The sequence below is a fragment of the Budorcas taxicolor genome, chromosome 10 (assembly GCF_023091745.1).
Source record: "Budorcas taxicolor isolate Tak-1 chromosome 10, Takin1.1, whole genome shotgun sequence".
NCBI lineage: Eukaryota > Metazoa > Chordata > Mammalia > Artiodactyla > Bovidae > Budorcas > Budorcas taxicolor.
The window spans coordinates 36852494-36877510 of NC_068919.1; the positions used below are offsets into that span (position 1 = coordinate 36852494).

Here is a 25017-nt window from a genome sequence, read left to right on the forward strand (position 1 = left end):
AGAGTGAAGTCCCGCCTGTAATTAAGACTAGATCTTTATAGGAGCCCAGATTCTCCAATTTAAATTGTAAAATTATAAAATGGGACATTGTAGCATAAGTTTACATACACTGAAGACCACAACTAAGAAATACAACTGCAATATGTGATTTTAAAACTTCAGATGTCACTATTAGGCCTTGAGGGGGAAGTTGGTATGATTTCTTTCTTCTTTACATGGAAGAAAAGCATATGGCAAAATCTATGGAGGAGGATCTTTAAAAACTTATACTTTTGCTAAGTGAAAGAAGCAAATCCATAAGTCTATATACTGTATAATTTCATTTATATGATATTCAAGAAAAGGCAAAACTATAGACAGAGAACAGATTGTGGTTGCCAAGGGTTGGAGATAAAGAGGCTGACTACAAAGAGCCATCGTGAGATAATTTTGGGGTGGTGAAGATACTGTTCTGTGTCTTGAGTGTGCTGGTAGATACATGACTATGTGCTTGTCGATATCTTTAGAACTGTACATCACAAAGATTGAATTTTGCTATATATATTTAAAAATTTAAGTGACAAGTATATCCACATATGTGTAGAGAGAAATGGATAACCCCTTCCCAATTTTTTAGATTGTGATTTTTACGTTAATAAGAAAATGAACTATTTTCCAAGGGTCCTGATGGTAAATTTGTTTGTTTCATAAAAGTTGACTTTCTTTTTGGTTATTTAAGTATTTCATTTTGCCTGCCTCATTTTATTATTCATTGCTGATGAATACCTATTTATATATTTTTTCAAAAGGTATATTTATAAATTCTATCTGGTGAAATACACAGCTATTAGTTAGATCAGAAAATGCTCTCTATAAAAAACAGTTGCTCCTTTGCTCACTGCAACTAGAGAAAGCCCATGTACACAACAAAGAAGACCCAGTACAGCCAAAAATAATGAACAAATAAATATTAAAAAGAAACAAAACCGTTAACCCTTGAACAATGTGGAAGTTAAGGGGACCAACTACCAGGCAGTTGAAAATTTGGGTATAATTTTGCAGTTGGCCCTCTGCATCTGCAGATTCAACCAACTAAGGATCTGTAGTACTGTAATATATATTTATAGAACAAAATTCACATGGAAGTGGCTTTACATAGTTCAGATCTGTGTTGTTCAAGTGTCAACTATAGTTCTTATAAATCACCTAGAAATTATAATTAAAGGTAGGGTTCTGGCTTACAACTTTCTCTGGTATGTTTACATTCCCTTTTTTTCCCCTGACCTTAATTAGGGGTACTGGTCAAATTCTTTTTCAATAAAAAGCAAATCTGTGTATATTAAAAGTTTTCCAAGCCAAACTACTGACGTGTTTTAAGTAACAGGTATCAAATGGAGTTTTGTGATTAAATAATTTGGATGGTCTTTTGGAGTTCATAATCATTTGATTTGTATAGGCATAAATGCTAATGGTATATATATGTATGTGTATGCATGTATACACACACCTGTGTATATATACATACATGAATCTTTATTAACATTTAACTGTAACAGGGAGTTCCTTGGTGGTCTCATGGTTATGACTCAGTGCTTTCACTTCTGTGAACTGAGTTCAATCCCTGGTCTGGAAACAGATCCTGTAGGCCATGCCATGTGGCAAAAAAAAAAAAAAAAAAAAAAAATTAACTATAACAGAGTTGTTCTCTTAAGCAAGAGGATTATGTATGTGATAATGTTTCTTTTGGCCTAAATTGAATTTACAGCTTATTCTCTTAAGTTTATTAGAAATGTAGTGGATTTTTGGAAGTCAAAACTGATAGACAATTTTAGCTATTGCAATCAAGCAATCAAGCTCTATGAAATTCTATTTCCAGATAAGTATTCTATGATGTCCTTAACCTTTTTCCTTACCATTATATAACTTCTTTATTACTGAGTCTTTTTTAAGATTTAAGAAGAGAGGGGCTTTGGCCCTATTATCAAAGTCATGTACTATATAGAAGTCCTTGACATGGATCTGTATATCAGCCATGAATCCAGTCCTTCTTGACTCCCAGAGTCACATGATTAAAATAGTAGCAGCAGTCATCCAGTCTTAAAACATCAAATTGATTTATTCTGACTAATGCATAATTCAAAGTACTTATTCTTCTTCAATATAATAGATGCCTTAGATAAGTTTCCAGATAATCTGAATTCTATTAAGTTACTAAGTTTTAAAAATTAAAATTAAATGCTAGTCTAATTAATTGGCATCTGTCATCTAAAGTATTATTGAAAGAATTGTCATTTTTCTTCAGTCATTAACATGTTTGCATTTTTCTTTTTAATATAGATGATGTTTGCTCTTTTTTTTTTAATTAGATGCATTCAACATTCCAAGTCGGGAGAGTGTTGAGAATTATTACAGGTACTGTAATGAACAGAAGATAGACAACAATGTAGTTTGTGTTACAAAGAGGGTACAGTCAATTCACTTAATGGGTGATAACATTTTTTAACGGAGAAAAGAACCTCTGGTTATTAAAAAATGGAGCCTTTTAGTTGTTTATCATTATTATTTTGGTGATTCATTTTTGTTTGTTTGGTTAGACAGCCCTTTGTTCTTTTCATTTCATATAATTTAATGCTTTTTGTTGGCTAATGGTACTTTTAATATTTTATACAGACTTTTTGTTTTTTTGCTGTTGATATACAGCAAAAGTCATTTAGATCAGAGCTTGTCAATCAGAGTACTGTGGACTTTAAGAATACTAACCTACTGATTCTGTTAGCCTCTGGGGTGGCTGAAGAGCCCAGTTGGTCACTTCTGGGCGCTTTGTCCAATATGTCATACAAATATTTTTTTAAATTTATGTGCTGCTGCTGCTAAGTCACTTCAGTCGTGTCTGACTCTGTGCGACCCCATAGACAGCAGCCTACCAGGCTCCTCCGTCCCTGGGTTTCTCCAGGCAAGAATGCTGGAGTGGGTTGCCATTTCCTTCTCCAATGCCTGAAAGTGAAAAGTGAAAGTGAAGTCGCTCAGTCATGTCCGACTCTTCATGACCCCATGGACTGCAGCCTACCAGGTTCCTCCACCCATGGGAGTTCCCAGGCAAGAGTACTAGAGTGGGGTGCCATTGCCTTCTCCAGATTTATGTGCATAAATATGAAAAAGGCAATGAATATGAAAGGATCTTTGAATCAGAAAACCAATTGTCTGGTTTCAGTGTATTGGAATTCTTCTTTTGGCTGTAATTTCACTTTTTGTTCCTGTAGCTTTGTTCTCCATTGTTTCAGTAGCTTTGTTCTACATTGTCAATTAGTCATGTAGCAAGTATCAAGAGTCTATCATTAGTTGGATAGTATGAGAGAAACAAATATGCCCTCTATCTTCAAGTGAGTCTAGCTAAGGTAGATGAAATTTGTTTAGGAAATGGTTAGAAAAGAACACGAAGGAATGGCTGATGAAATGCTAGATTATTTGTTACACTTAATTATCACTATGAGAAATCAGAAAAGGCACACGTCAGCATGGGGTAGACATATAGCAGACTTTATTTTTCATTTTTGTTTTTCATTGAGATATAACTGACATATAACATTATGTAAGCTTAAGGTGTGCAGTGTGTTAGTGTGATTCATTTATATATTGCAATGTGATTATCACATAAGATTAGCTAATATCTCTATCACTTCACATAGTTATTGTTTCTTTTTTGTGGAGTAAACAATTAAGATCTGGTCTGTTAACAACTTTCAAGTTTATAATACAGTATTTTAAAATTATAATTGCTACACTGTGCATTAGATCTATTTATCTACTAGTTGCAAGTTAGAAAAGACTTTGTAAAAGTAGTGAAAATTGTGTCCAGTCTTAAAAGATGGGTAGCCTTTGGAGGAGTAAGAAATTTTGAGGGGTATATTTTAGGCAAAAGGATGAGTATAAACAGAGCTTTAAAAACTAGAATGAGGTTTTGAGTGCAGTAAGGAAATTGTTATAATCAGAATAAAGGTTCATTTTGAGGATTGATACAACATTGGATAGAGAGTGTAGAGCCAGTTCATGGTGATGTCAAGTGACAAGCATAGAAATTTAGATGTGATGGGTAATAATAGTTTATAATCCAGTATAGGTTCCTAAGGAGATTAGCAACATAGGAAAATAGTATTTTATAAAGGGCAGATACATAACAAAATAGAGATAGGGATAATAAAAAGGAAAAGGGAGAGACTGGAGTTGTATAGACCAAGTAGGAAAATCCTACAGTAGTTTAACCATCATAAGGACAAGGCTGGAAATGAGTAGAAGACCTGTCTGAATGAGCATCGTGGATATGGGGATGGTGACATGAATTTGAGGATGATAACTGGTTAACAGATAGAGTCACCATAACATGGAAGAGGGGGTTGTCCTCTTTTGTTAAAGTGAGAAAAGAGAAGGACAGAGATGAAAATCGCCCACTTCTTATTAGCTATTTGTATCTTTGATGGTGATTATGGGAATGGGCTTAAGAGACATTTTCAAAGAATTAACAGGATTTAGGGTCTGATTAGTAATTGGGAAAAGTCAAATTATTAATCACTTTAAAGTTTCTTGCCTTTATATTTTTGTTTCTAACCATTAAACTTTATCTGGATTTAATAAATGACTTTTAGCTAGAGATACAGGCATTAGGAAGTATCATATGAAAGGAAGGAAAAAAATCTTGAGGTTAAATCATGATCTCTAGAATGCCTCAGAGATGCCAAAATCTAGAATTCAAAGACTAGTATATATTTTAACCTCTGCTTTCAAGTACCTGAATTTTATTTTAGATAGTTAGATTTTAATATGTCAAAAATGTAGGAAAGGAAATAATATATATGAGATTATAAGATCTTGAAGAATAACTGTGAAAAAAAAAAAGCAGGAAAAATATCAATACAAATTTTAATGAGGAAAAAACCCTGAAATAGGAATTTTTAAAATATCAGGAAGAGAGGTAATAGAACCAATTGACTATTAATCATAATATCTATGACAGTAAATTTATGATATATTTGATAGTTGTTGTTGCTTAAAAATAGCTCCCTGATGGCACATTAAATTTCAGAAGTTTATTTGTATTTCTTTCACATGTACTGTTAGGTAAAATACCATATAAGACACTCGGATATTTTCTTATAATGTTCTGACATTTGAATAAGGTATGCTCCAAATATTGGAGAAGGAAATGGCAACCCACTCCAATATTCTTGCCTAGAGAATCCCGTGGCCAGAGGAGCCTGGTGGGCTGCTGTCCACAGGGTCTCAAAGAATCGGACATGACTGAAGTGACTTAGCATGCATGCATGCATTGGAGAAGGAAATGGCAACCCACTCCAGTATTCTTGCCTGGAGAACCTCAGGGACAGAAGAGCCTGGTAGGCTGCTGTCTATGGGGTTGCACAGAGTCGGGCACTACTGAAGCAACTTAGCAGCAGCAGCAGCAGCTTCAAATATAATCTCTACTTTCTTTCACATTTATTCAACAAATACTCAATGAGTGCCAAGCCTGTACACTCTGTTACCCATCCTTTCTCCTTGCTCTTCACTCTCTAACTTACTGGACACCTGAATACTGTTGATACTTAAGGTGATGAGGACTTTCATTACTGGATGTGGACCCTGTGTATGTTTTCAATATATTTTTAGAAACTGAAAAAAAGATTTACTGGTTCTGACTGAACATTTTCCTCCTGGCTCAGTAACTTCTTCTTTGCAAGGCTTTATTGTGACTTAAGCCTTTTCACTCCTGTTTTAAGAACTCAACACTTTTGTATCTCACTACACCAAGAATTCTGCTAGGTACTTAGGAGGCCCTCACTGTAATATTTTTTGGCTTACCAGATGGTGCTAGTGGTAAAGAACTCACTTGCCAATGCAGGAGATGTAAGAAATGAGGGTTCGATCCCTGGGTTGGGAAGATCCCCTGGAGAAGGGAATGGCAACCCACTCCAGGATCTTTGGCTGGAGAATCCCATGGAGAGAGGAGCATGGCAGGCTACAAGTCTTTTGGGTCTCAAAGAGTTAGACACAACTGAAGTCACTTAGCACACATGCACTACAATTTTTAATGATTGATAAGTACCATTTCCTTGTATTCTGATTTATCTCTTTTAAAATGTTTAGTGGACTGCTTAAGTTAGCCACCTACTCTTATGCTTTGCTTGGTGACCTTGCGCTTGGTTACTGATGAATATGTTTGCTTGCATCTTTGGAGACAATAGGAAAAAAAAAACTTTAATTGATTTATCCATTGTGGGTCTGGTATCTAGTTTTATGTATTTCTCTGTCAGATCATGGAAATTTCCTTTACAAAGGGAGTCAAAATATAGTGTGATAGTAGGGCAGGAGTTTAAACTCATTTTGTCTTCCTATGATTGCACTAAAGCTTTCTTGTCTTGTTATTTTTTAGGAAGTATTCTGCCGTACGGAGGGATGGCTCTTTTCGTTATGTCCACAGTACTCCCTTTGGCAACTATTCTTTCATCTCTTTGGATGCCAGCCTTAATCCAGGGCCTAAGAGACCTTTTAATTTCTTTGGAATTTTAGATCAGGTACAGTAAAAATCCCACTTCCCTTTGCAGGTAACCTATTTTATTTTTTTCAGATACATGTGGCTCACTTAAAAGTTATCCTAGGTAAACAAATTCTTATCTAGAAATGCTTGAGAAAAATTCTACTGTGGTTTTGGGTATGGCTAGAAGAAATTATTGACCCCTTCAACCCTATTATTGCTATCCCTATTCTTGTCCCAAAACCTGGGAAAGGAATAACTCACATTTTATATCATGAAATTAAAAGGTGCTTGCTTCTTGGAAGGAAAACTATGACAAACCTAGACAGCATATTAAAAAGCAAAGACATCTCTTTGCCAACAAAGGTCCATCTAGTCAAAGCTATGGTTTTTCCAGTAGTCATGTCATGTACAAATGTAAGAGTTGGATCATAAAGAAGGCTGAGCACAGAAGAATTGATGCTTTTGAATTGTGGTGCTGGAGATGACTCTTGAGAGTCCTTTGGATTGTAGGAGATAAAACCAGTCAATCCTGAAGGAAATCAACCCTGATTATTCATTGGAAGGACTGATGCAGAAGTTGAAACTTCAGTGTTTTGGCTACCTGATGTGAACAGCCACCTCACTGGAAACGATGCCGATGCTGAGAAAGATTGAAGACAAGATGATTGAAGGCAAGAGGAGAAGGGGGCAGTAGAGGTTAAGATGGTTACATAGCATCAGTGTCTTGATAGACATGAATTTGAGCAAACTCTAGGAGACAGTGGACGGTAGAGGAGCCTGGCAAGCTGCAGTCCATGAGGCTGCAAAGAGCTGGACATGACTTAATGACTGAACAACAACAGTGAACATTTATTGAATAGGTACTAAGTAGAGCATGCAATTTGCAAGGTGCAGAACATACAGCTTTGTTTACAATATGGCATATTCCTATATCCCCACAGTTGCCATTTCTAACAAATGGTCTATTTTTTTTTTTCTTTTTTGGTAAGAGAAGGGCAACCGTTGAAGTAAATAAGTTTCTTTTAAAGTATCTTTTGTAAGCTTGGTGAAAATTGTTGCTGGGTTGAAACTGTATGGAAAGTCACATCTGAGAACCTCTAATTATGTCTTGGCACAGCAAATGTCAGTGATTATGTGCATGTATGTAAGACATATGTGCCCATATGCAAGAGTGATAAGATCAAGTCCTTGGCCTCTTAGAATATTTAATCTACTGTTGGGGCTTAAGACCTGTGTAGAATTAACTATAATGAAACGCAGAATTGTTAAATGCCGGAAGATTCAAAGTGGTATGAGGGTTTAAAGGAACTTGAACAAAATATTGTTAAATGCATTGTGTTTATTAGCCATTTTATTAAAGGAAAGTGTATTTGTTGACTATCTACCGAGTGTCTTTAGACAGTCTAGGGTTGATTAGCTTATTATTTTAAAGCCTACCCTGTAGAATAGTGTTTTTTAAGGTATAATTTGATAATCTGCATGAAAAACAGCTATTTTGTAAAATGCAGATTCTCATACTTTGTCCAAGACTTACGAAATTAGAAAACCTGAAGGTAGGACCCAGGAATTCATTGCTATGAGTACTTTACAGGTAATATTAATGTATATTTATATATGTACAAGTTATTTCAGAAGTTATCTTTATGAGTGATGATTTACATAGAATAAATGCACTCATTTAGAGTATTTGAAGGATTTTGACAAGTGTATGTACTGATGTAACTCACTACAATCAAGAGAGAACATTCCATTACTATAGAAAACTCTGTTGTATTGTTGATCTTCACCTGCAGTTCTGGGGAACCACTGATTGGTTTTCTGTCAGTATAGATTAGTGCCGTTTGTTCTAGAATTTTATGTAAATGAAATCATACAGTATGAACTCTTGTGTCTGGCTTCTTTTGCTTAATATATCTCTAAGATTCATCCATGTTACTGTGTGTGTGCTTTTTTACTGCTGAGTAGTATTCCGTTGTACACATATGGATATACTGCAATTTTCTGATGGTTTCTAGTTTTTGTCTATTATGAGTAGAATATTGTGAACATTCTGGTACAAAGCTTCCTTTGGATATATGTACATCTTATTTTATAAGCTTAGTTTTGATATCCTCTTTATTTATTACACTGTGGTATACAGGGCTGAGAAGATTAGTGGTCCTTCTTTATTTCCACGAAGAAATTTAGAAGTAAAGAAAGAAATGTATATAATTTAAAGATTATCTCTGTTTCCTTATCTGTCAAGTGGGAATAATCCCTGTCCTAGTTAGTGCAGACTTATTTTTAGGATCAAACGAATTATAATGTATGTTTAAACAGTTTGAAACTTACAGAGGCCCATACAGGTCATTGATTAGTAAAGTTTAAGCCTTAGACATAATATACTTATTATAAAACCTCAAGAGAGTTGTATAATCCGTTGACATTAGATTTTAGCCTGAGCCCTAATTAAAGCTCCTCCTATTTTTCTCTGATTTCAGAAACAGATGGAGGAGCTTTCGTTACTGGCCAAGGAAAGTAGTTGGAGCAACCACAGTATTTGGTTTGGACACTTTACAACATCCACTGTCCTTTCTCCATCACCAGGACTTCGGTCAATAATGAGGTGAGACAGGCTTCCAAAATCAAGATTGTTTTTAGGTCTTTTCTGTTTTCTCCCTATTTTGCTTTTCTAAAGAGGTATTTTCATTAACTTGGCATTACAAGCTATCTTTGTTCATTTATTTCATTTGCTTCTTATTGATTAGTTCGGCTACAGCTTATTTGTGTGGGCATCTTCATACCCTTGGTGGACTTATGCCTGTTTTGCACACTCGTCACTTCCAGGGCCCTTTGGAACTTGAGCTAGGAGACTGGAAAAATAACAGAAGGTAAGGGAACTACCCCACAAAATACAACTTATATGTGTAAGTTTTGCTAAAGCAATAATAGTTTTCTGATCACTACCATGAATGATCCCAGTTAAGGAAAAACTTGTGATATCTCTCTGTTTTTGAAGCGAAATATATATCTGACAGTCTTTATCCTTATGCAGAAACCTTGTTGCAGCAGTTATGTTTGCCATTGCTATGTTACATTGGAGTTTCAAATGCATCCTGTAGGAAATAGTTTTCAAACTGCAGTGTACATAAGCTCTTAGAGGAGCTTATGAAAAATAAAGATTACCAGGCCCTCACTCTAGAGATTTTGGTTGTGTTGGTCTGGGTTAGGACACAAGAAACTACTTTTTTAAAAAGTCTACCAGGTGCTCAAGAGACTTTACTTTGAGAAATATTCAGTTCAGTTCAGTCGCTCAGTCGTGTCTGACTCTTTGCGACCCCATGAATCGCAGCATGCCAGGCCTCCCTGTCCATCAACAACTCCCGGAGTTCACTCAGATTCACGTCCATTGAGTCAGTGATGCCATCCAGCCATCTCATCCTCTGTCGTCCCCTTCTCCTCCTGCCCCCAATCCCTCCCAGCATCAGAGTCTTTTCCAATGAGTCAACTCTTCGCATGAGGTGGCCAAGGTATTGGAGTTTCAGCTTTAGCTGCATTCCTTCCAAAGAAATCCCAGGGTTGATCTCCTTCAGAATGGACTGGTTGGATCTCCTTGCAGTGCAAGGGACTCTCAACAGGCTTCTCCAACACCACAGTTCAAAAGCATCAATTCTTCAGTGCTCAGCCTTCTTCACAGTCCAACTTTCACATCCATATATGACCACTGGAAAAACCATAGCCTTGACTAGACAGACCTTTGTTGGCAAAGTAATGTCTCTGCTTTTGAATATGCTATCTAGGTTGGTCATAACTTTTCTTCCAAAGAGCAAGCGTCTTTTAATTTCATGGCTGCAGTCACCATCTGCAGTGATTTTGGAGCCCCCAAAAATAAAGTCTGACACTGTTTACACTGTTTCCCTATCTATTTCCCATGAAGTGATGGGACCAGATGCCGTGATCTTCGTTTTCTGAATGTTGAGCTTTAAGCCAACTTTTTCACTCTCCACTTTCACTTTCATCAAGAGGCTTTTTAGTTCCTCTTCACTTTCTGCCATAAGGGTGGTGTGATCTGCATATCTGAGGTTATTGATATTTCCCCAGCAATCTTGATTCCATCTAGTGCTTCTTCCAGCCCAGCATTTCTCATGATGTACTCTGCATATAAGTTAAATAAGCAGGGTGACAATATACAGCCTTGACGTACTCCTTTTCCTATTTGGAACCAGTCTGTTGTTCCATGTCCAGTTCTAACTGTTGCTTCCTGACCTGCATACAGATTTCTCAAGAGGCAGGTCAGGTGGTCTGGTATTCCCATCTCTTTCAGAATTTTCCACAGTTTATTGTGATCCACACAGTCAAAGGCTTTGGCATAGTCAATAAAACAGAAATAGATGTTTTTCTGGAACTGTCTTGCTTTTTCAGTGATCCAGCGGATGTTGGCAATTTGATCTCTGGTTCCTCTGCCTTTTCTAAAACCAGCTTGAACATCAGGAAGTTCATGGTTCACGTTTTGCTGAAGCCTGGCTTGGAGAATTTTGAGCATTCCTTTGCTAGTGTGTGAGATGAGTGCAATTGTGTGGTAGTTTGAGCATTCTTTGGCATTGCCTTTCTTTGGGATCAGAATGAAAACTGACCTTTTCCAGTCCTGTGGCCACTGCTGAGTTTTCCAAATTTGCTGGCATATTGAGTACAGCACTTTCACAGCATCACCTTCCAGGATTTGAAACAGCTCAACTGGAATTCCATCACCTCCTCTAGCTTTGTTCGTAGTGATGCTTTCTAAGGCCCACTTGAGTTCACATTCCAGGATGTCTGGCTCTAGGTGAGTGATCACACCATTGTGATTATCTTGAGAAACATTAGGGCTAGAAATATGTCATATCTTTCCCTAAATTTTGTATTTGCCTTTCTAGTTACTGCTGCAATATATTAGTGATTTACATTCTTCAAATAGATTACAGTTGGTCTTTATTAAGGTTAAAGTCTTTTAAAAATTATTATTATTAAGCATTTTTTAAATCGTAGTATAGTTGATGTACAATATTGTATAAGTTACAGGTATACAATATTGTGATTCACAGTTTTTAAAAGTCATTTTCAATTATTATTATAAATTATTGGCCATATTCCCTGTGTGGCACAATATCCCGGTAGCTTACTTTATATATAATAGTTTGTACCTCTTAACCTCTTGCTTCTATCTTGCTCCTCCTTTCTTCCCTCTCCCCAATGGTAACTACTAGTTTATTCTCTTTATCTGTAAGTCTGTTTCTTTTTCATTATATTCCCTAGTTTGTTGTAGTTTTTAGGTTACACATATAAGTGATCTTGTACAGTATTTGTCTTTTTCTGTCTGATTTATTCACTTAGCATACTACCCTCCAAGTCCATCATTGTTACAAATGGCAAAATTCCATTCTTTTTTATGTCTGAGTATTTTTCCATTGTATATATATCCTATCCTTATCCATTTTTATGTTGATGGACACTTAGGTTGCTTCCATATCTTGACAGTTGTAAATAATTCTGCTATGAACTTTGGGGTGCATGTATCTTTTCAAATTGGATATATACCAAGGAGTGGAAGTGCTGGATCATGTGGTAGTTCTAGGGTTAAAGTGTTTTGAAGAGAAAACATAACTTATTTATCAAAAGCATACAGTATAGTTGAATATATATTTATTGAGAAGAATGCAGTACGTATTTGAGAATAACTATTTAAGTGCAAGTATAAGTATAGATAACTACCATCTCATTGTTTTATATCAATTGCTATTTAACTTTGTTAAACCCAGTGCTATGAAGATGTTAGATACTCAGTAAATATTTGTTAAGCTGAATGTTATCTTGCTATTTTTAACTACAGTTGACCTTTGAACAACACAGTCTGAACTGTGCAGGTCCACGTATACGCAGATTTTTTTCACGAAGTACCTACTACAGTACCTCACAATCGGTGTTTAGTTGAATCCATGGATGCAGAACTGAGATTATGGAGGTCTGACTGGGAAGTCATACTCAGATTCTCGACTGCTTGAGTGTTGGTGCCCCAACACTCAAGGGTCAACTGTACCTCCATTAATTAAAAAGCAGTTTTATATCTTGGAAAGTACTTACTCATTTCAGTTGGCTTTTCTAGAAACTGTGTAAGAGCTAAGCTTGAAGCCTGTAATTATTTGGCAACTGTAATTACTTTGAACTAAGACCTGCCTGTTCATGATGGTGAGGCTGTGGGCTGGACTAGAATTGCTTTTTACCAGGTAGCCTTCCTAAACCTTGTTCAACTTCTTGATTTCTTATATATGCTACAGTTACAAGTTAAGTCATGTTAATTATGAAACCATTTCCTTTCTTTCTCTTCCCACCTGCTCTCCTGTGTTCCACTCTAGGGTTTTATCTAGAGTTTGTCTTACTGAAAGAAACTAACTTTTATCTGCCCTTATAAATATTTAAGTTTTATTATATATTGTTCAGTCACTCAGTCGTATCTGACTCTTTGTGACCCCATAGACTGCAGCATGCCAGGCTTCCTTGTCTTTCACCATCTCCTTGAACTTGCTCAAATTCATGTCCATTGAGTCAGTGATGCCATCCAACCGTCTTGCCCTAATATTATGTATTAGTACAATAGAAGAGTTGTTTTTTTTTTTTTTTTCCTGGCTTCACTGTGCTGCTTGTGGGATCTTAGTTTCCCAACCAGGGACTGAACCTATGCCCTCAGCAAAAGAAAGTGTAGAGTCCTAGCTATTGGACTGCTAGGAGATTCCCTAGAAGAGTTTTTAAAAACAGTTAGTATGTTAGACTAGGCTTTGTTGGGTATGCAAATAAATCTAGAAATATCAGTGGCTTAACCCAACAGATGTTTAGTTTTTTTTTTTTTCAGTTTTGTAAACTCATACTGGGAGTATGACTCATAGTATGAGCCAGGGAAATTTGCAGCCACAGGGAAACTCTGGGATTCAGACTTCCTCCATCTTACAACGTGACTATTTCAACACCTCGATTCCAGGGCAGGGAAGAGAACGTGAACTCATACCCACCCTTAAGTACTTTGGACCAGAAGTGTGATACATGTCACTTCTGTTTACAGCCCATTGGCCAGAACTAGTCACATGGTCCCAACCTAATACCAGGGAGACTGGGAAATGCAGGGGAGCACATAGAATATTTGGTGACTCATTGGAAAAGACTCTGATGCTGGGAGGGATTGGGGGCAGGAGGAGAAGGGGACGACAGAGGATGAGATGGCTGGATGGCATCACTGACTCGATGGACGTAAGTCTGAGTGAACTCCGGGAGTTGGTGATGGACAGGGAGACCTGGCGTGCTGTGATTCATGGGGTCGCAAAGAGTCAGACACGACTGAGCGACTGAACCGAACTGAACTGAACTGATTGTTTCTGCCATAGCTAATCATTTTTCTCCTCAGTTTTAAAAGTTAGAAAATACAGAACTTTGCTTATTCTTTAATGAATAGTTATACCTTTCAATGTGCATTTAGAAAATCAAAACCACTTAACTTTTGCTATTTTCTTTGAAATTATAGAAATAAATGTTTTAAAGAAGAATTAAAGGTTTCAAATTGTGCTCATTTTTAATATTTTATGTAGCATTGTTGATAGGATGAAGAATGTTAGATGTTAGGCTTATGATGAGTATTTTAGGTTCAAAATAGCCTTAGAGCATAGAAATCAAATGATTTAATTCAATAAACATTTATTTAAAAATTAAGAGTATGTGCTATTTACCAGGCATTATTTGAGGACACAGTGGAAACTCATTGTTTCAGTCAGATTACAGTTGTGACAGATGTCGCGCATGAGAAAATGTGAAAGTGAAAGGCGCAGGAAGGAAAGAGGGACAATGTTATTTACTCTGCATTCCAACAAGTGATCTCAGAAAGTATGATTTTATATTTTCACCTTTGTTCTGTTTTTATCCTTCAGCCCCTCTTAAAATATGAAATGACTAAATTACCTCACTGTTCTCTGGTCTCTAGGTACCGGATCTTTGCTTTTGATCATGACCTCTTTAGCTTTGCAGATTTGATCTTTGGAGAGTGGCCTGTGGTTCTTATCACTAATCCTAAGTCACTTCTCTATAGTTCTGCTAAACATGAACCACTAGAAAGACTCCTTCACTCAACACACATCAGGTATGTAGCAATTTTTCAGAACTTACTTTTAGTTTGTTATTGTTAGAGAATAAGTCATTGTGATTGCATTCTCATGGGAAAGCTGTGAGATGCCCCACTTTAGTTTTATCAACAATCTAAACATTATATACATTGCCTACTATTTCATTCCCATTCAGTTAAGAAATATATAGTTTTTAAGCTGCTGAAATTTAAAAAAATTTTAGAAACCCACAATCCTATCATTATTGTTTCTATCTTTCATTTCAGCTTCTGTATATGCATGTTTTTACACTGCCATAATCATAATGTATCTATTCATTTGTATCCTACTTTAACAAATTTATATCATATATCAGAAATATATATTTTAAAATTTTGCTGCATAACCTTTCAAAAAAGCAAAAACTATATAAACCTTATAGAATTGAAAATTCATTTGGCATATGAATTTGACAGTATATGTCAATGGAATATTTTTTCTTTTTTAATTTTTTCTGGCTCTGCTGTGTAGCATGGGGGATCCTGGTTCCCCAACCAGAGATTGAACCTATGTCCCTTACAGTGAAAGCATGGAGTCTTAACCACTGGACGTCCAGGGACGTCCCAACTTATTTTTTACTGAAGTATAGTTGAATTATAATGTTGTGTCAATTACTCCTGTACAGGAAAGTGATTCAGTTATACATTTATATACATTCTTTTTCATTTTCTTTTCCATTATGGTTTATCACAAGAGATTGAGTTTAGTTTCCTGTGCTATACAGTAGGACCTTATTGGTTCTCTATTCTATATATACCAGTCCAACCCTCTCCCAGTCCCCTCCCCCTTGGCATTCTGTCCCTATGTCCCTGATTCTATTTCATAGATAGATTCATTTGTGTCATGTTTTAGATTCCCATATAAGTGATATCATAGTCTATTTGTCTTTCTCTTTCTGACTTGCTTCACTTACTATGATAATCTCTAGTTGCATCCATGTTCCTGAAAAGGGCATTATTTTGTTCTTTTTTATGGCTGAGTAGTATTAAATAGAATCTTAATGAAACATTACTCCTTTTGGAAAGAGACTTATAACCTTTTGCAAACATAAGGGCACTTGTTTTAATATACTTTTTAAAATTTTATTTTGAAAAGTAGCATGACATAACTTTTGGGAAATAGGGTAATGGGATTATATGTGTATTCCTGTCCCATCCCCCACCCCCTAATAGAACTATTGTTAACATGAGTTTTCTTTCTCAGGCATTCTGCTTCAGGCATGTATTTACATAGTCATAATCATAGAGTACAGTGTATTCTAATTCCTACCTTCTTTCTGTCAACAGAGGGAATGGATCATAGTATATGTAACTATTTTCGTATCTTGAGGATGAACATCTGATGCATATAGATTCTTCCTTCATTTGAATAATTGCTTTAGATAGAGTTCTAGAAATGGGATTCTAGCTGAAATAGTTTGAATTCCTTTGTGACTGTTGATAAAGGTTTTCTAACAACTTCATTTTTTTGCAACTAAAATCATTACTCTTTTAAAAAAATTTTTGGTAAAATATGCATAAAATTTACCATGTTAACCATTTTTAATGTACAGTACTTTCATATTGTTGTACAACCATCACCACCATTTATTTTATCTTCCAAAACTGTAACTCTGTACCCATTCAACACTTAACTCCCTGTTCTCCCTGCCCCCAGCCCCCAGCAACCATTATTCTACTTTCCGTCTCTATGGACTTGACTATTTTAGGTACCTCATATAGGAGAATCATATATCTGTCCTTTGGTGACTGGCTTCTTTCATTTAGTGTAATGTCTTCACCCATTAAAAAAAAAGATTTATTTGTTTATTTCTGGTTGTATTTTTGCTCCCGGGGTTTCTCTAGTTGCAGTGAGCTGGGACTCCTCTCTGGTTGGTGATGTGCAGGTTTCTCATTACAGTGGCTTCTTTTGTTGAGGAGCACAAGCTCTAGGTGCACAGGCTTCAGTAGTTATGGCTTGCAAGGTCTAGAGCACAGGCTTAGTAGTTGTATATAGGCTTAGTTGCTCTGAGGCATGAGGAATGTTCCCAGACCAGGGATCGAACCCATGTCCCCTGTATTGGGAGGCAGATTCTTATCCACTGCACCACCAAGGAATTCTGTCTTCACCAGTTCTGAAGCAAGTTTCAGAATCTTCTTCCTTTTTAAGGTTGAATATTGTTTCACTGCATGTATATACCATATTTTGTTTATCCATTCATCTGTTGAGGTGGCTTAGTTGGCAAAGAGCCTGCCAGCAATGCAGGAGACCCAGGTTTGATCCCTGGATCAGGAAGATTCCCTGGAGAAGGAAATAGCAGCCCACTCTAGTATTCTTGCATGGAGAATCCCAAGGACAGAGGAGCCTGGTAGGCTATAGTCCATGGGGTTGCAAAAGAGTTGGACACGACTGAGTGACTAAACCTACCAGCCTATTTATCTGTTGATAGACACTTTTGCTTCCAACGTTTCACTGTTGTGAATAATGCTATGAATATGTGTATAAATATATGTGTTCCAGTCACTGCTTTCAGTTCTTTTGGGTATATATTCAGAAGTGGAACTGCTGGATCATATAGTAATTCTATGTTTAATTTTTTGAGAAACTGCCATACTGTTTTCCATAGTGGCTGTGTCATTTCAGATTCTCACCAGCAGTGTACAAGGAACCTGATTATTTTTTAAAACAGGTACTAATTTATAATGTTACCAAGAAATAGGAGTGCGAATTTCACAGAACTCTTATCATTATTGGATACTGTACTTTTAAAAATATTTACTCATTATTCTGGAAAAAAAGGGTACCAAGCTGTTTTATTTCTTTTGATTACTAGGTAAGTGGAACATATATCTCTCAGTTATGTTTCCTGATAGGAGCTGGATATCAGATTTCGATTTAGGATAGTTTCTAATTTCTCACCTTTTCAGGTTTGCTGAGTTATACAACTCCAGAAGCCACCCTTTACAAAGAAATCAGATCATATAAATAGTGTCGTATGAACAGTTGCAGAGTGTAATGGTCTATTTTACAGTTGCCCTTTGGTGTCTCTGGGATATTGGTTCCAGGACCCCCTGCGAATACCAGAGTCTTCAGATGCTCAAGTCCCTTATTTAATGTGGTATAGTATTTGCCTATAGCCTATACTTCAAATCTTACCTAGATTACCTATGGGCTTTTCTAGTGGCTCAGTGGTAAAGAATCCACATGCAATGCTGGAGATGCGTGTTTGATCCCTGGGTCGGGAAGATCCCCTGGAGAAGGAAATGGCAACCCACTCTAGTATTCTTGCCTGGAAAATCCCATGGGCAGAGGATCTGGCAGGCTATATTCCATGGGGTTGCAAAAGAGTTGGATACAACTTAGTGACTGAACAACAGATTACTTAATAATACCTAATACAATTTAACTTCTGTGTAAATAGTTGCTGGTGCAAGGCAAATGCAAGTTTTGTCAAATTTTTCTTTTCTGAATATTTTCAATCCATGGTTGGTTGAATCCACAGGTTCCACATCTCAGGAACCTGAAGATCAACCAATGGAAGGTTTACTGTACTTACATCTTTTCAGGTTATAACAGGGTTATTCTTCTTTATAGAAACAATGGCAAATACCTAAAACCATGCATTTATGCTTTCATTTTAGAGTCCTGGCCTTTTCCTTATCCTCCATTACTTCAGTTGCAGTTAAGATTGATGGAGTTCATTTAGGGCAAGCTAGTCATTTGTCTGGTCCTATTTTCATACTAAAGTGGAACCCAAGAAACTACAGTAATAAGACACATAACATAGAAGTAATCGTTCAGGTAAGTTAGTAATTTTCAACTTGGTGTGTAAATGATTAGTAACCACATTGAACTTTGATTTTTTTTTTTTAGTCAGTTGATTATAGATGAAACTAAGTAAAAAATTTTGAATACACTGGATTTAATATGTTCTGAACATAGACACTCAGGAGCAATTCTGCTGTTAGACTGAAAAGTGGGCAGAGAACACGAGTGTGCAACTATTGACTGCAGTTCCCTCTTTTTTAATCCCAGGGAAGCGTTCTTTTGCTTTCTTCCAACTTTGGCCAGAATTTCCCCAATATACCTAAAGATAATAGAATAAGTCAGAAGACATGTATTTATGTGTCCACACCTTTGCTTGCTGTCTCCAAGTATAGGAAAATTGTGTTTACTATTTTGACAGCCTAGGAGAGAGAATTTTCAAAGCATCAGAGAGATTTTTTTTGGTCTGGGGAGTGGGCATTGATAGTGTATGCAGTGACTGCCTGTCTATCCCTTTTCTGATTCAGCTTGTGGAGCATTTAATTCAGCAGACCTGCCAGAGTAGAAAGTGATCATCATTACCCAAATAGAGCAGTTTTATCAATACGCTGAAACATGTGAGGTGATAGACTGTGCTAAAAAATTAGTTTCTTGAGAAAAAGGCCTGTCAGTCTCTACCACACTATGGTTTGATGACAGTTTTAAGCTAATCTTTTAATGTTAAGTCTTAGTTTGAAGACTGCCAAGTAATCCTTCAGAAAACACATGTAATTATTCTCATCTTTTTTATATGTGTGTCACAAAGAAGGAGATATTTACTGAGCGTCTTCTAAGACACTTAGTTTTCTTTTTTTTACTAAATTCATGTAACAATCTTCCACGATATAAGTTTTATCTCATAGATGAGGAAACAGGAGAAGGCACTTTGCAGTGCCACTCATCTGCTTAGAAGGAAGAAGAAACTCATGGGTAGGATGTGGAAGGAGGGGATGCTCTCCTTAATGTCTTTCATATTAGAAGTTGGCTTATTTTAAAACGACTTGAAGGTATAAGTACACGTAGAATAAATTGTTCCCTGTCTTTACAGTCATGGGGAAGAAGTGAGAGCGACCATAGGAGACCTGCTCCTTGTAGGAAGGTGGAACTCCCGAATCTTTGGATTGCTTGTTTTATAAGGAAGAAACCATAGTTCACATTCCTCAAAACATTTCTGCCTGCTTAGTTGAATCCTTAGTAAAAATGTGAAATAACATATATTTTTATATGTTTCATATTTCTAACATTTTTGAGATGTAATTTATATTTAAAACCCCATATATTTAAGAGTACAGTTTGGTGAGTTTTGACTTTCTTACATATCTTTGAAATCATTACTACAATCAATACCATCTGTCTCCCTCAAAAGTCTTCTTATGCCCTTTTGCAGCTGCTTTCCTTCCACCCCCATTTCAGGCAACCACTGATCTGTTTTCTGTCTATATGAATATAATTCTAAGAAATTAGTCTACTGAATACTAAAATAGGGAACCTAGTCCCCTTATTCATCAATGAGAAAATTCTGTCCTTTTAAATATAGTTTACATATAGATTAGTCTAAGAGAAAACTTCATGGGAGAAGACACTGATTTATTTTATTTTACCTATGCATGTATTTATTGAATATCTGTACATTTCCAGGCAACCTAGTACCAACTAGACCTTTCAATCAGTTCTCAGTGTGGTTCCTGAAGTAGTAGCATCAACATCACCTGGAAACTCATTAGAAGTCCCATCCCAAACCTATGAATCAGAAACTCTGGAGATGGAAGCTAACCCTATGTATTGACAATCCCTCCAGGTGATTCTGATGTGCACTAAAGTTTGAGAACCAGAATGTAAGATTATTGTGCCTGCTTTGCCAATTTAAAGAGTAAACTCTAGAAATCGCTCTCTCTCAAAGAGAATCGCTGCATTAAAATAAGAACTTTAAAAAAACCCCAAGAATATGTAATTCAGAGTAAGAACATTTGAGAAATAAAAGTTTGATAAACACCCGTGCAAGTTCTGTTTGCTATTTTAAAGCTTTTCATGATAGGGAATTTTTAAAATAAATGAAAGAGATAATACTATAATGAATTCCCAACTTTAACGAATCACCCAACTTTAAAGATTATCAACTTATGAACAGTCTTGTTTCATCTATACCCCATCCACTTCTCCCTGTACCACAGTGTTATTTCATCTGTGTAAATATTAATATGACAGTATGTATCACTAAAAGATAACTATTTTAAAAAAGTAATGATAATACCACATCACACCTGAAAAATTAACACTTATACCTTAATTTCAAACTATCCAGCTAATGTTCCAGTTTTCCCATTTTGTCATTTATATTGCATTTGGAATTCAGAATTCCAAATCAGAATTCAGACAAGGCTCAAATATTGCATTTAGCTGATTTGTCTTTACAGTTTCTTAATCTATAGGTTTCCTTTCCATCCTCCTTTTTTCCTCCTTGCAATTTGTTTGCTTTGGAAACTGGACCTTTTATCCTGTAGTGTTTCTGTATTCTGGATTTTTGCTGTTTGTATCCATGTGGTATTACGTAGTATGATTTTCTACCCCCTATAGTTTCTATAACTGGTAGTTAGATTTTAAGGTTTGATCATATTTGAGTCTCTGTTTTTTGGCAAGAATACTTCCTTCGGTGTTTTATGCTTTTATCAGAAGCTTATAATATCTGGTTGTCTCTCTTTTAAGAATATTAAAATTGATCACTGTCTGTAGATATTGTTGACCCTATACAGTGGTGTGCTGGTAAATGTTTAACCACTAACTTGGGGCATGTTTGAAGGGAGGAAGTTGATTTATACCAATTTCCATAGTATAAATATTCCTCCTGTAGCTGGTTTTAAGCTACCAATACATTAGCTGGTCTGCAAAGTTCCTGCTACTGCTGCTGCTGCTGCTAAGTCGCTTCAGTCGTGTCCGACTCTGTGCAACCCCACAGACGGCATTCCACCAGGCTCCCCCATCCCTGGGATTCTCCAGGCAAGAACACTGGAGTGCAAAGTTCCTGAACATGTAGCAATTGGCCCTTGTCAGACAAGCCAGTGCCAGCACAATGCTGCCTTATCCTCCATTCACTGTGGGAATTCTAGCACCTACTGATAGTCTGAAACTAGATACATTATTTCATTGGAGTTATAAAATGGTGATATTAAAATTGCCACTCTTAATTATATGAGTATTAATTAGAAGAGTCCCATAAAGAAGAAATTTGCCTCACCTATTTGATACCCAGATACAGAGTTCATACAGGAAAGGCTGGATAAAGTCTTCATTCATCCTCCCCCTTCCCTTTTCTAAACCTGTTTTCAGAATAATGAGTTCTCTACCATCTGCCAAACGTAACCAAATGAGCCTTTTAGTATCATTATGAATTCATAGTTTAAAAAAACGTGGTTGGTATGTTTCACTCCATTGCATTTATTCTTCCTGATACTCAATTGTCCCATCTTTGGCTAGTGGGAGCCTCTCTAAGTTGGCCACTAAGTCCTCTGATACAATCCTAATAGTCCTTGTTAAGTTTTCTTGCTTTCTGGTACAAAGATGTTCCAAGCCCTTGTGCATCTCTTACTCAAGAATTGGAATCGGCTATTTCTCTAAAGAGCATTGGCTTCTTGTAGTGGGGAATTTTATTTTGAGACCAAAATCTGGGCACTAGCCCAGCTAGCTCATTACTGTTTTTAGGTCTTTTCAATAAACAAAGGGAAATACGGATTTTTTTTTAAAAGACTACTTTGTGATACACACTGATATTTCCAATTCAAATCTAGAATTACAAAGTTTAAAAGAAGTTTTATTTAAAGTGCTCATATGTTCACCTGAAACTACCACAACACTGTTAATCAACTATACCCCAGTACTAAAGAAAAAGTTTAAAGTTTAAAAAAATTAAGTACAAAGATACTCTGAAAAAAAAATCAAGTTCTCATAGGAAGACTCAAAAATAAATGAAAAAAGGTGTCACTTATTCTGAGATAACTGACAAAAATTATTGGAAACTTAATCTTGGAACATTGTACATATTTGTACATGAGGGTTGCTTCCCTACTGTGCTTATTCCTAGGATTCTGCTGGAAGAAGTAAGAGTGTTCACCACATATTTTCAGCTCGAGAGGATATTCAGCTCAGATTTGATCCCCTGGCATCATTTATTCTTCTTACTGACCATTGTACTGTGGTGAGTAAATTCAACTTACTATTATATATGTTTTTACTAGATTTGGTAGGTCTAATGTCATAAATAATATACTCATGGGATGAGAAAGCAGCAACTTACCAAATTAAAAGTTTAGTTGTTTGTCTAGAAGAATACAATGACTTTAAATTGATTTGAATTAAAAGAAAGGAGACACGGACATGTAGTACCTATTTTGGAACCTGGTTCTAAGTAATGACATAAAACAAGGATTACTAAGGGAATTATAGGAACTGTGCTAAGTTAGGATATTTCAAAAATAATATTTCTTCCCATATAAATAATACATGCTTAATATAGAAAAATTGGAAAATTTAGAAATAAAGTATAATGAACCCCACATCATTCCTTTATCACACTAACCATTATAACAATTGTATTTCTTGTTATAATGCTATTTATTTTTCTCTTATTTACATTTGGATATAAGTTTTTACTATAACATGGTAATATACTTTTCATTCCCTTTTTCCATTTGATTTTTTCTACTGAGGAATTTGTTTTGATGGTTTTCTTACATCAGATTTGTTTTATAAATGATGCTTATTGGCTGCATTATATTGTCATAGATATACCTCAGTTTATTTGACCATTTCCCTATTGTTGAGCATTTGTTTCCAATTTTTCCCTCTACTGTAAAAATATTGCTTGTTTTAGCATTTATTAGTTTTTTGGAAATTTCTGGAAATGAATTGTTGGATCAAAGAATGGACACATTATTCTATATGCTTCATTTATTTATTATATAATTTATATAATTACACAGATTTTAAAATTATTTATTACATTCATTGTTTTTGGTCTGTTCTCCCTTATGAAAAGATAAGTCCCATGAGGACAAGAATGTCTTTTTGGTATGCCTAACACAAGTAGACCCTCAAATAAGGATTTCTTGAATGAATAAATTTTTTTTAGTTTTTAATATACACTGTCAAACTGTCTTTCAGAGAATCTTTGGCAATTTACAGTCTAGTTTCCTCAGATCTCCCTCTCCTGGATATTAACATAAAATGCACTACAATGTTGAGAAAGTGAAAAGTGAAAGTGAAGTTGCTCAGTCGTGTCCGACTCTTTGTGACCCCATGGACTGTAGCCTACCAGGCTCCTCTGTCCATGGGATTTTCCAGGCAATAGTGCTAGAGTGGATTGCCATTTCCTTCTCCAGGGGATCTTCCTGACCCAGGGAGCGAACCCAGGTCTCTCGCATTGTAGACAGACGCTTTACCGTCTGAGCCACCAGGGAAATGTTGAAAAGGAAATTTAAACCCCCTTCACTTCACCTCCCAAAGATAGCTTAGTCTCCTCTTATATCCTCACAGACTTAATGTGCATTCCTTATTATTTTAATTTAATTTTATCACTTGTGTGATTGAATGTTAAAAAAATATGCCTAATGGTTATTTGCATCTCATTTTTACAAATCATTTATTTTTCTTTTGGGGATTTTTAATAGTCACCTAGATCAGGCTTTGAAAACTTTGGTGTACTTATGAATCACTTGGAAATGTGAATAAGAGGCTGATTCTGATTAGTAGAGCTGAAATGGGGCCTGAGATTCTGTATTTCTAAGAGGCTCAAGGTGATTCCGGAGATGACCTGGGGCCCATACTTGGAGAACAAGAACCTAGATTACATGTCTCTTTACTATGAATTAATCTTCAAGTGAATGATTTCCTGGTGGAGAAAGCGTAAAGAAATGCAGTCTCTGTTTATTCAGTTTGTAGTGTATTGCATACTGTTTTTTTTTTTTTTCCCCACTTTTATACTTAAAAAAAACCCTTTTTATTTTATATTGGAGTATAGTTGATTAACAGTGTTGTGATAGTTTCAGGTGTATAGCAAGTGATTCAGTTATACATTTACATGTATCCTTTTTCAAATTCTTTTTCCATTTAGGTTGTTACATAATATTGAGCAGAGTTCCCTGTGCTATACAGTAGGTCTTTGTTGATTATCCACTTTAAATATAGCAGTATGTACATGTCCATCCCAACTACCTAACTATCCCTTCCCCCCTTCTGCCCTCCCCCTATAACTGTAAGTTTGTAACACTCTTATAAGACTTTAAATAAAACAGTACAAATTATACTTAACCTTGTACACTGAAAGTGGACTGTTTTAATTTGATTTTATGTAACTGTATGAAATTATTTAGTTTCAACGTTGGTCCAGGTATCCAAATCTTAAAAGACAAATGCTGAGGCAACTTATAATTATCTTCTTTGCTGCATCAGATTTTCAATTCTCTTTGATTGTATATTTTTCTTATATAGTCATTTCTCCTAATGATGTCATTTCCATTTGTGTTAATGGGGCTGTTTATAAAAACTGAAGATGTATCCGTATGTCTGTTTCATGTTAATTTC

The 25017-nt window shown here is 35.9% G+C and overlaps 1 protein-coding gene across 1 annotated transcript in view; it reads left to right on the top strand.

Moving 5' to 3' along the window:
• TMEM62 (transmembrane protein 62) overlaps positions 1-25017 on the top strand; it is a 37346-nt gene that overhangs the window by 2073 nt on the left and 10256 nt on the right. The window contains exons 4-10 of the mRNA XM_052646684.1: positions 2346-2391; positions 6401-6542; positions 8986-9110; positions 9253-9375; positions 14484-14639; positions 18282-18441; positions 22520-22633. Of these exons, the coding sequence (XP_052502644.1) occupies positions 2346-2391; positions 6401-6542; positions 8986-9110; positions 9253-9375; positions 14484-14639; positions 18282-18441; positions 22520-22633 (866 nt within the window). The remainder of the gene's footprint in view (positions 1-2345; positions 2392-6400; positions 6543-8985; positions 9111-9252; positions 9376-14483; positions 14640-18281; positions 18442-22519; positions 22634-25017) is intronic.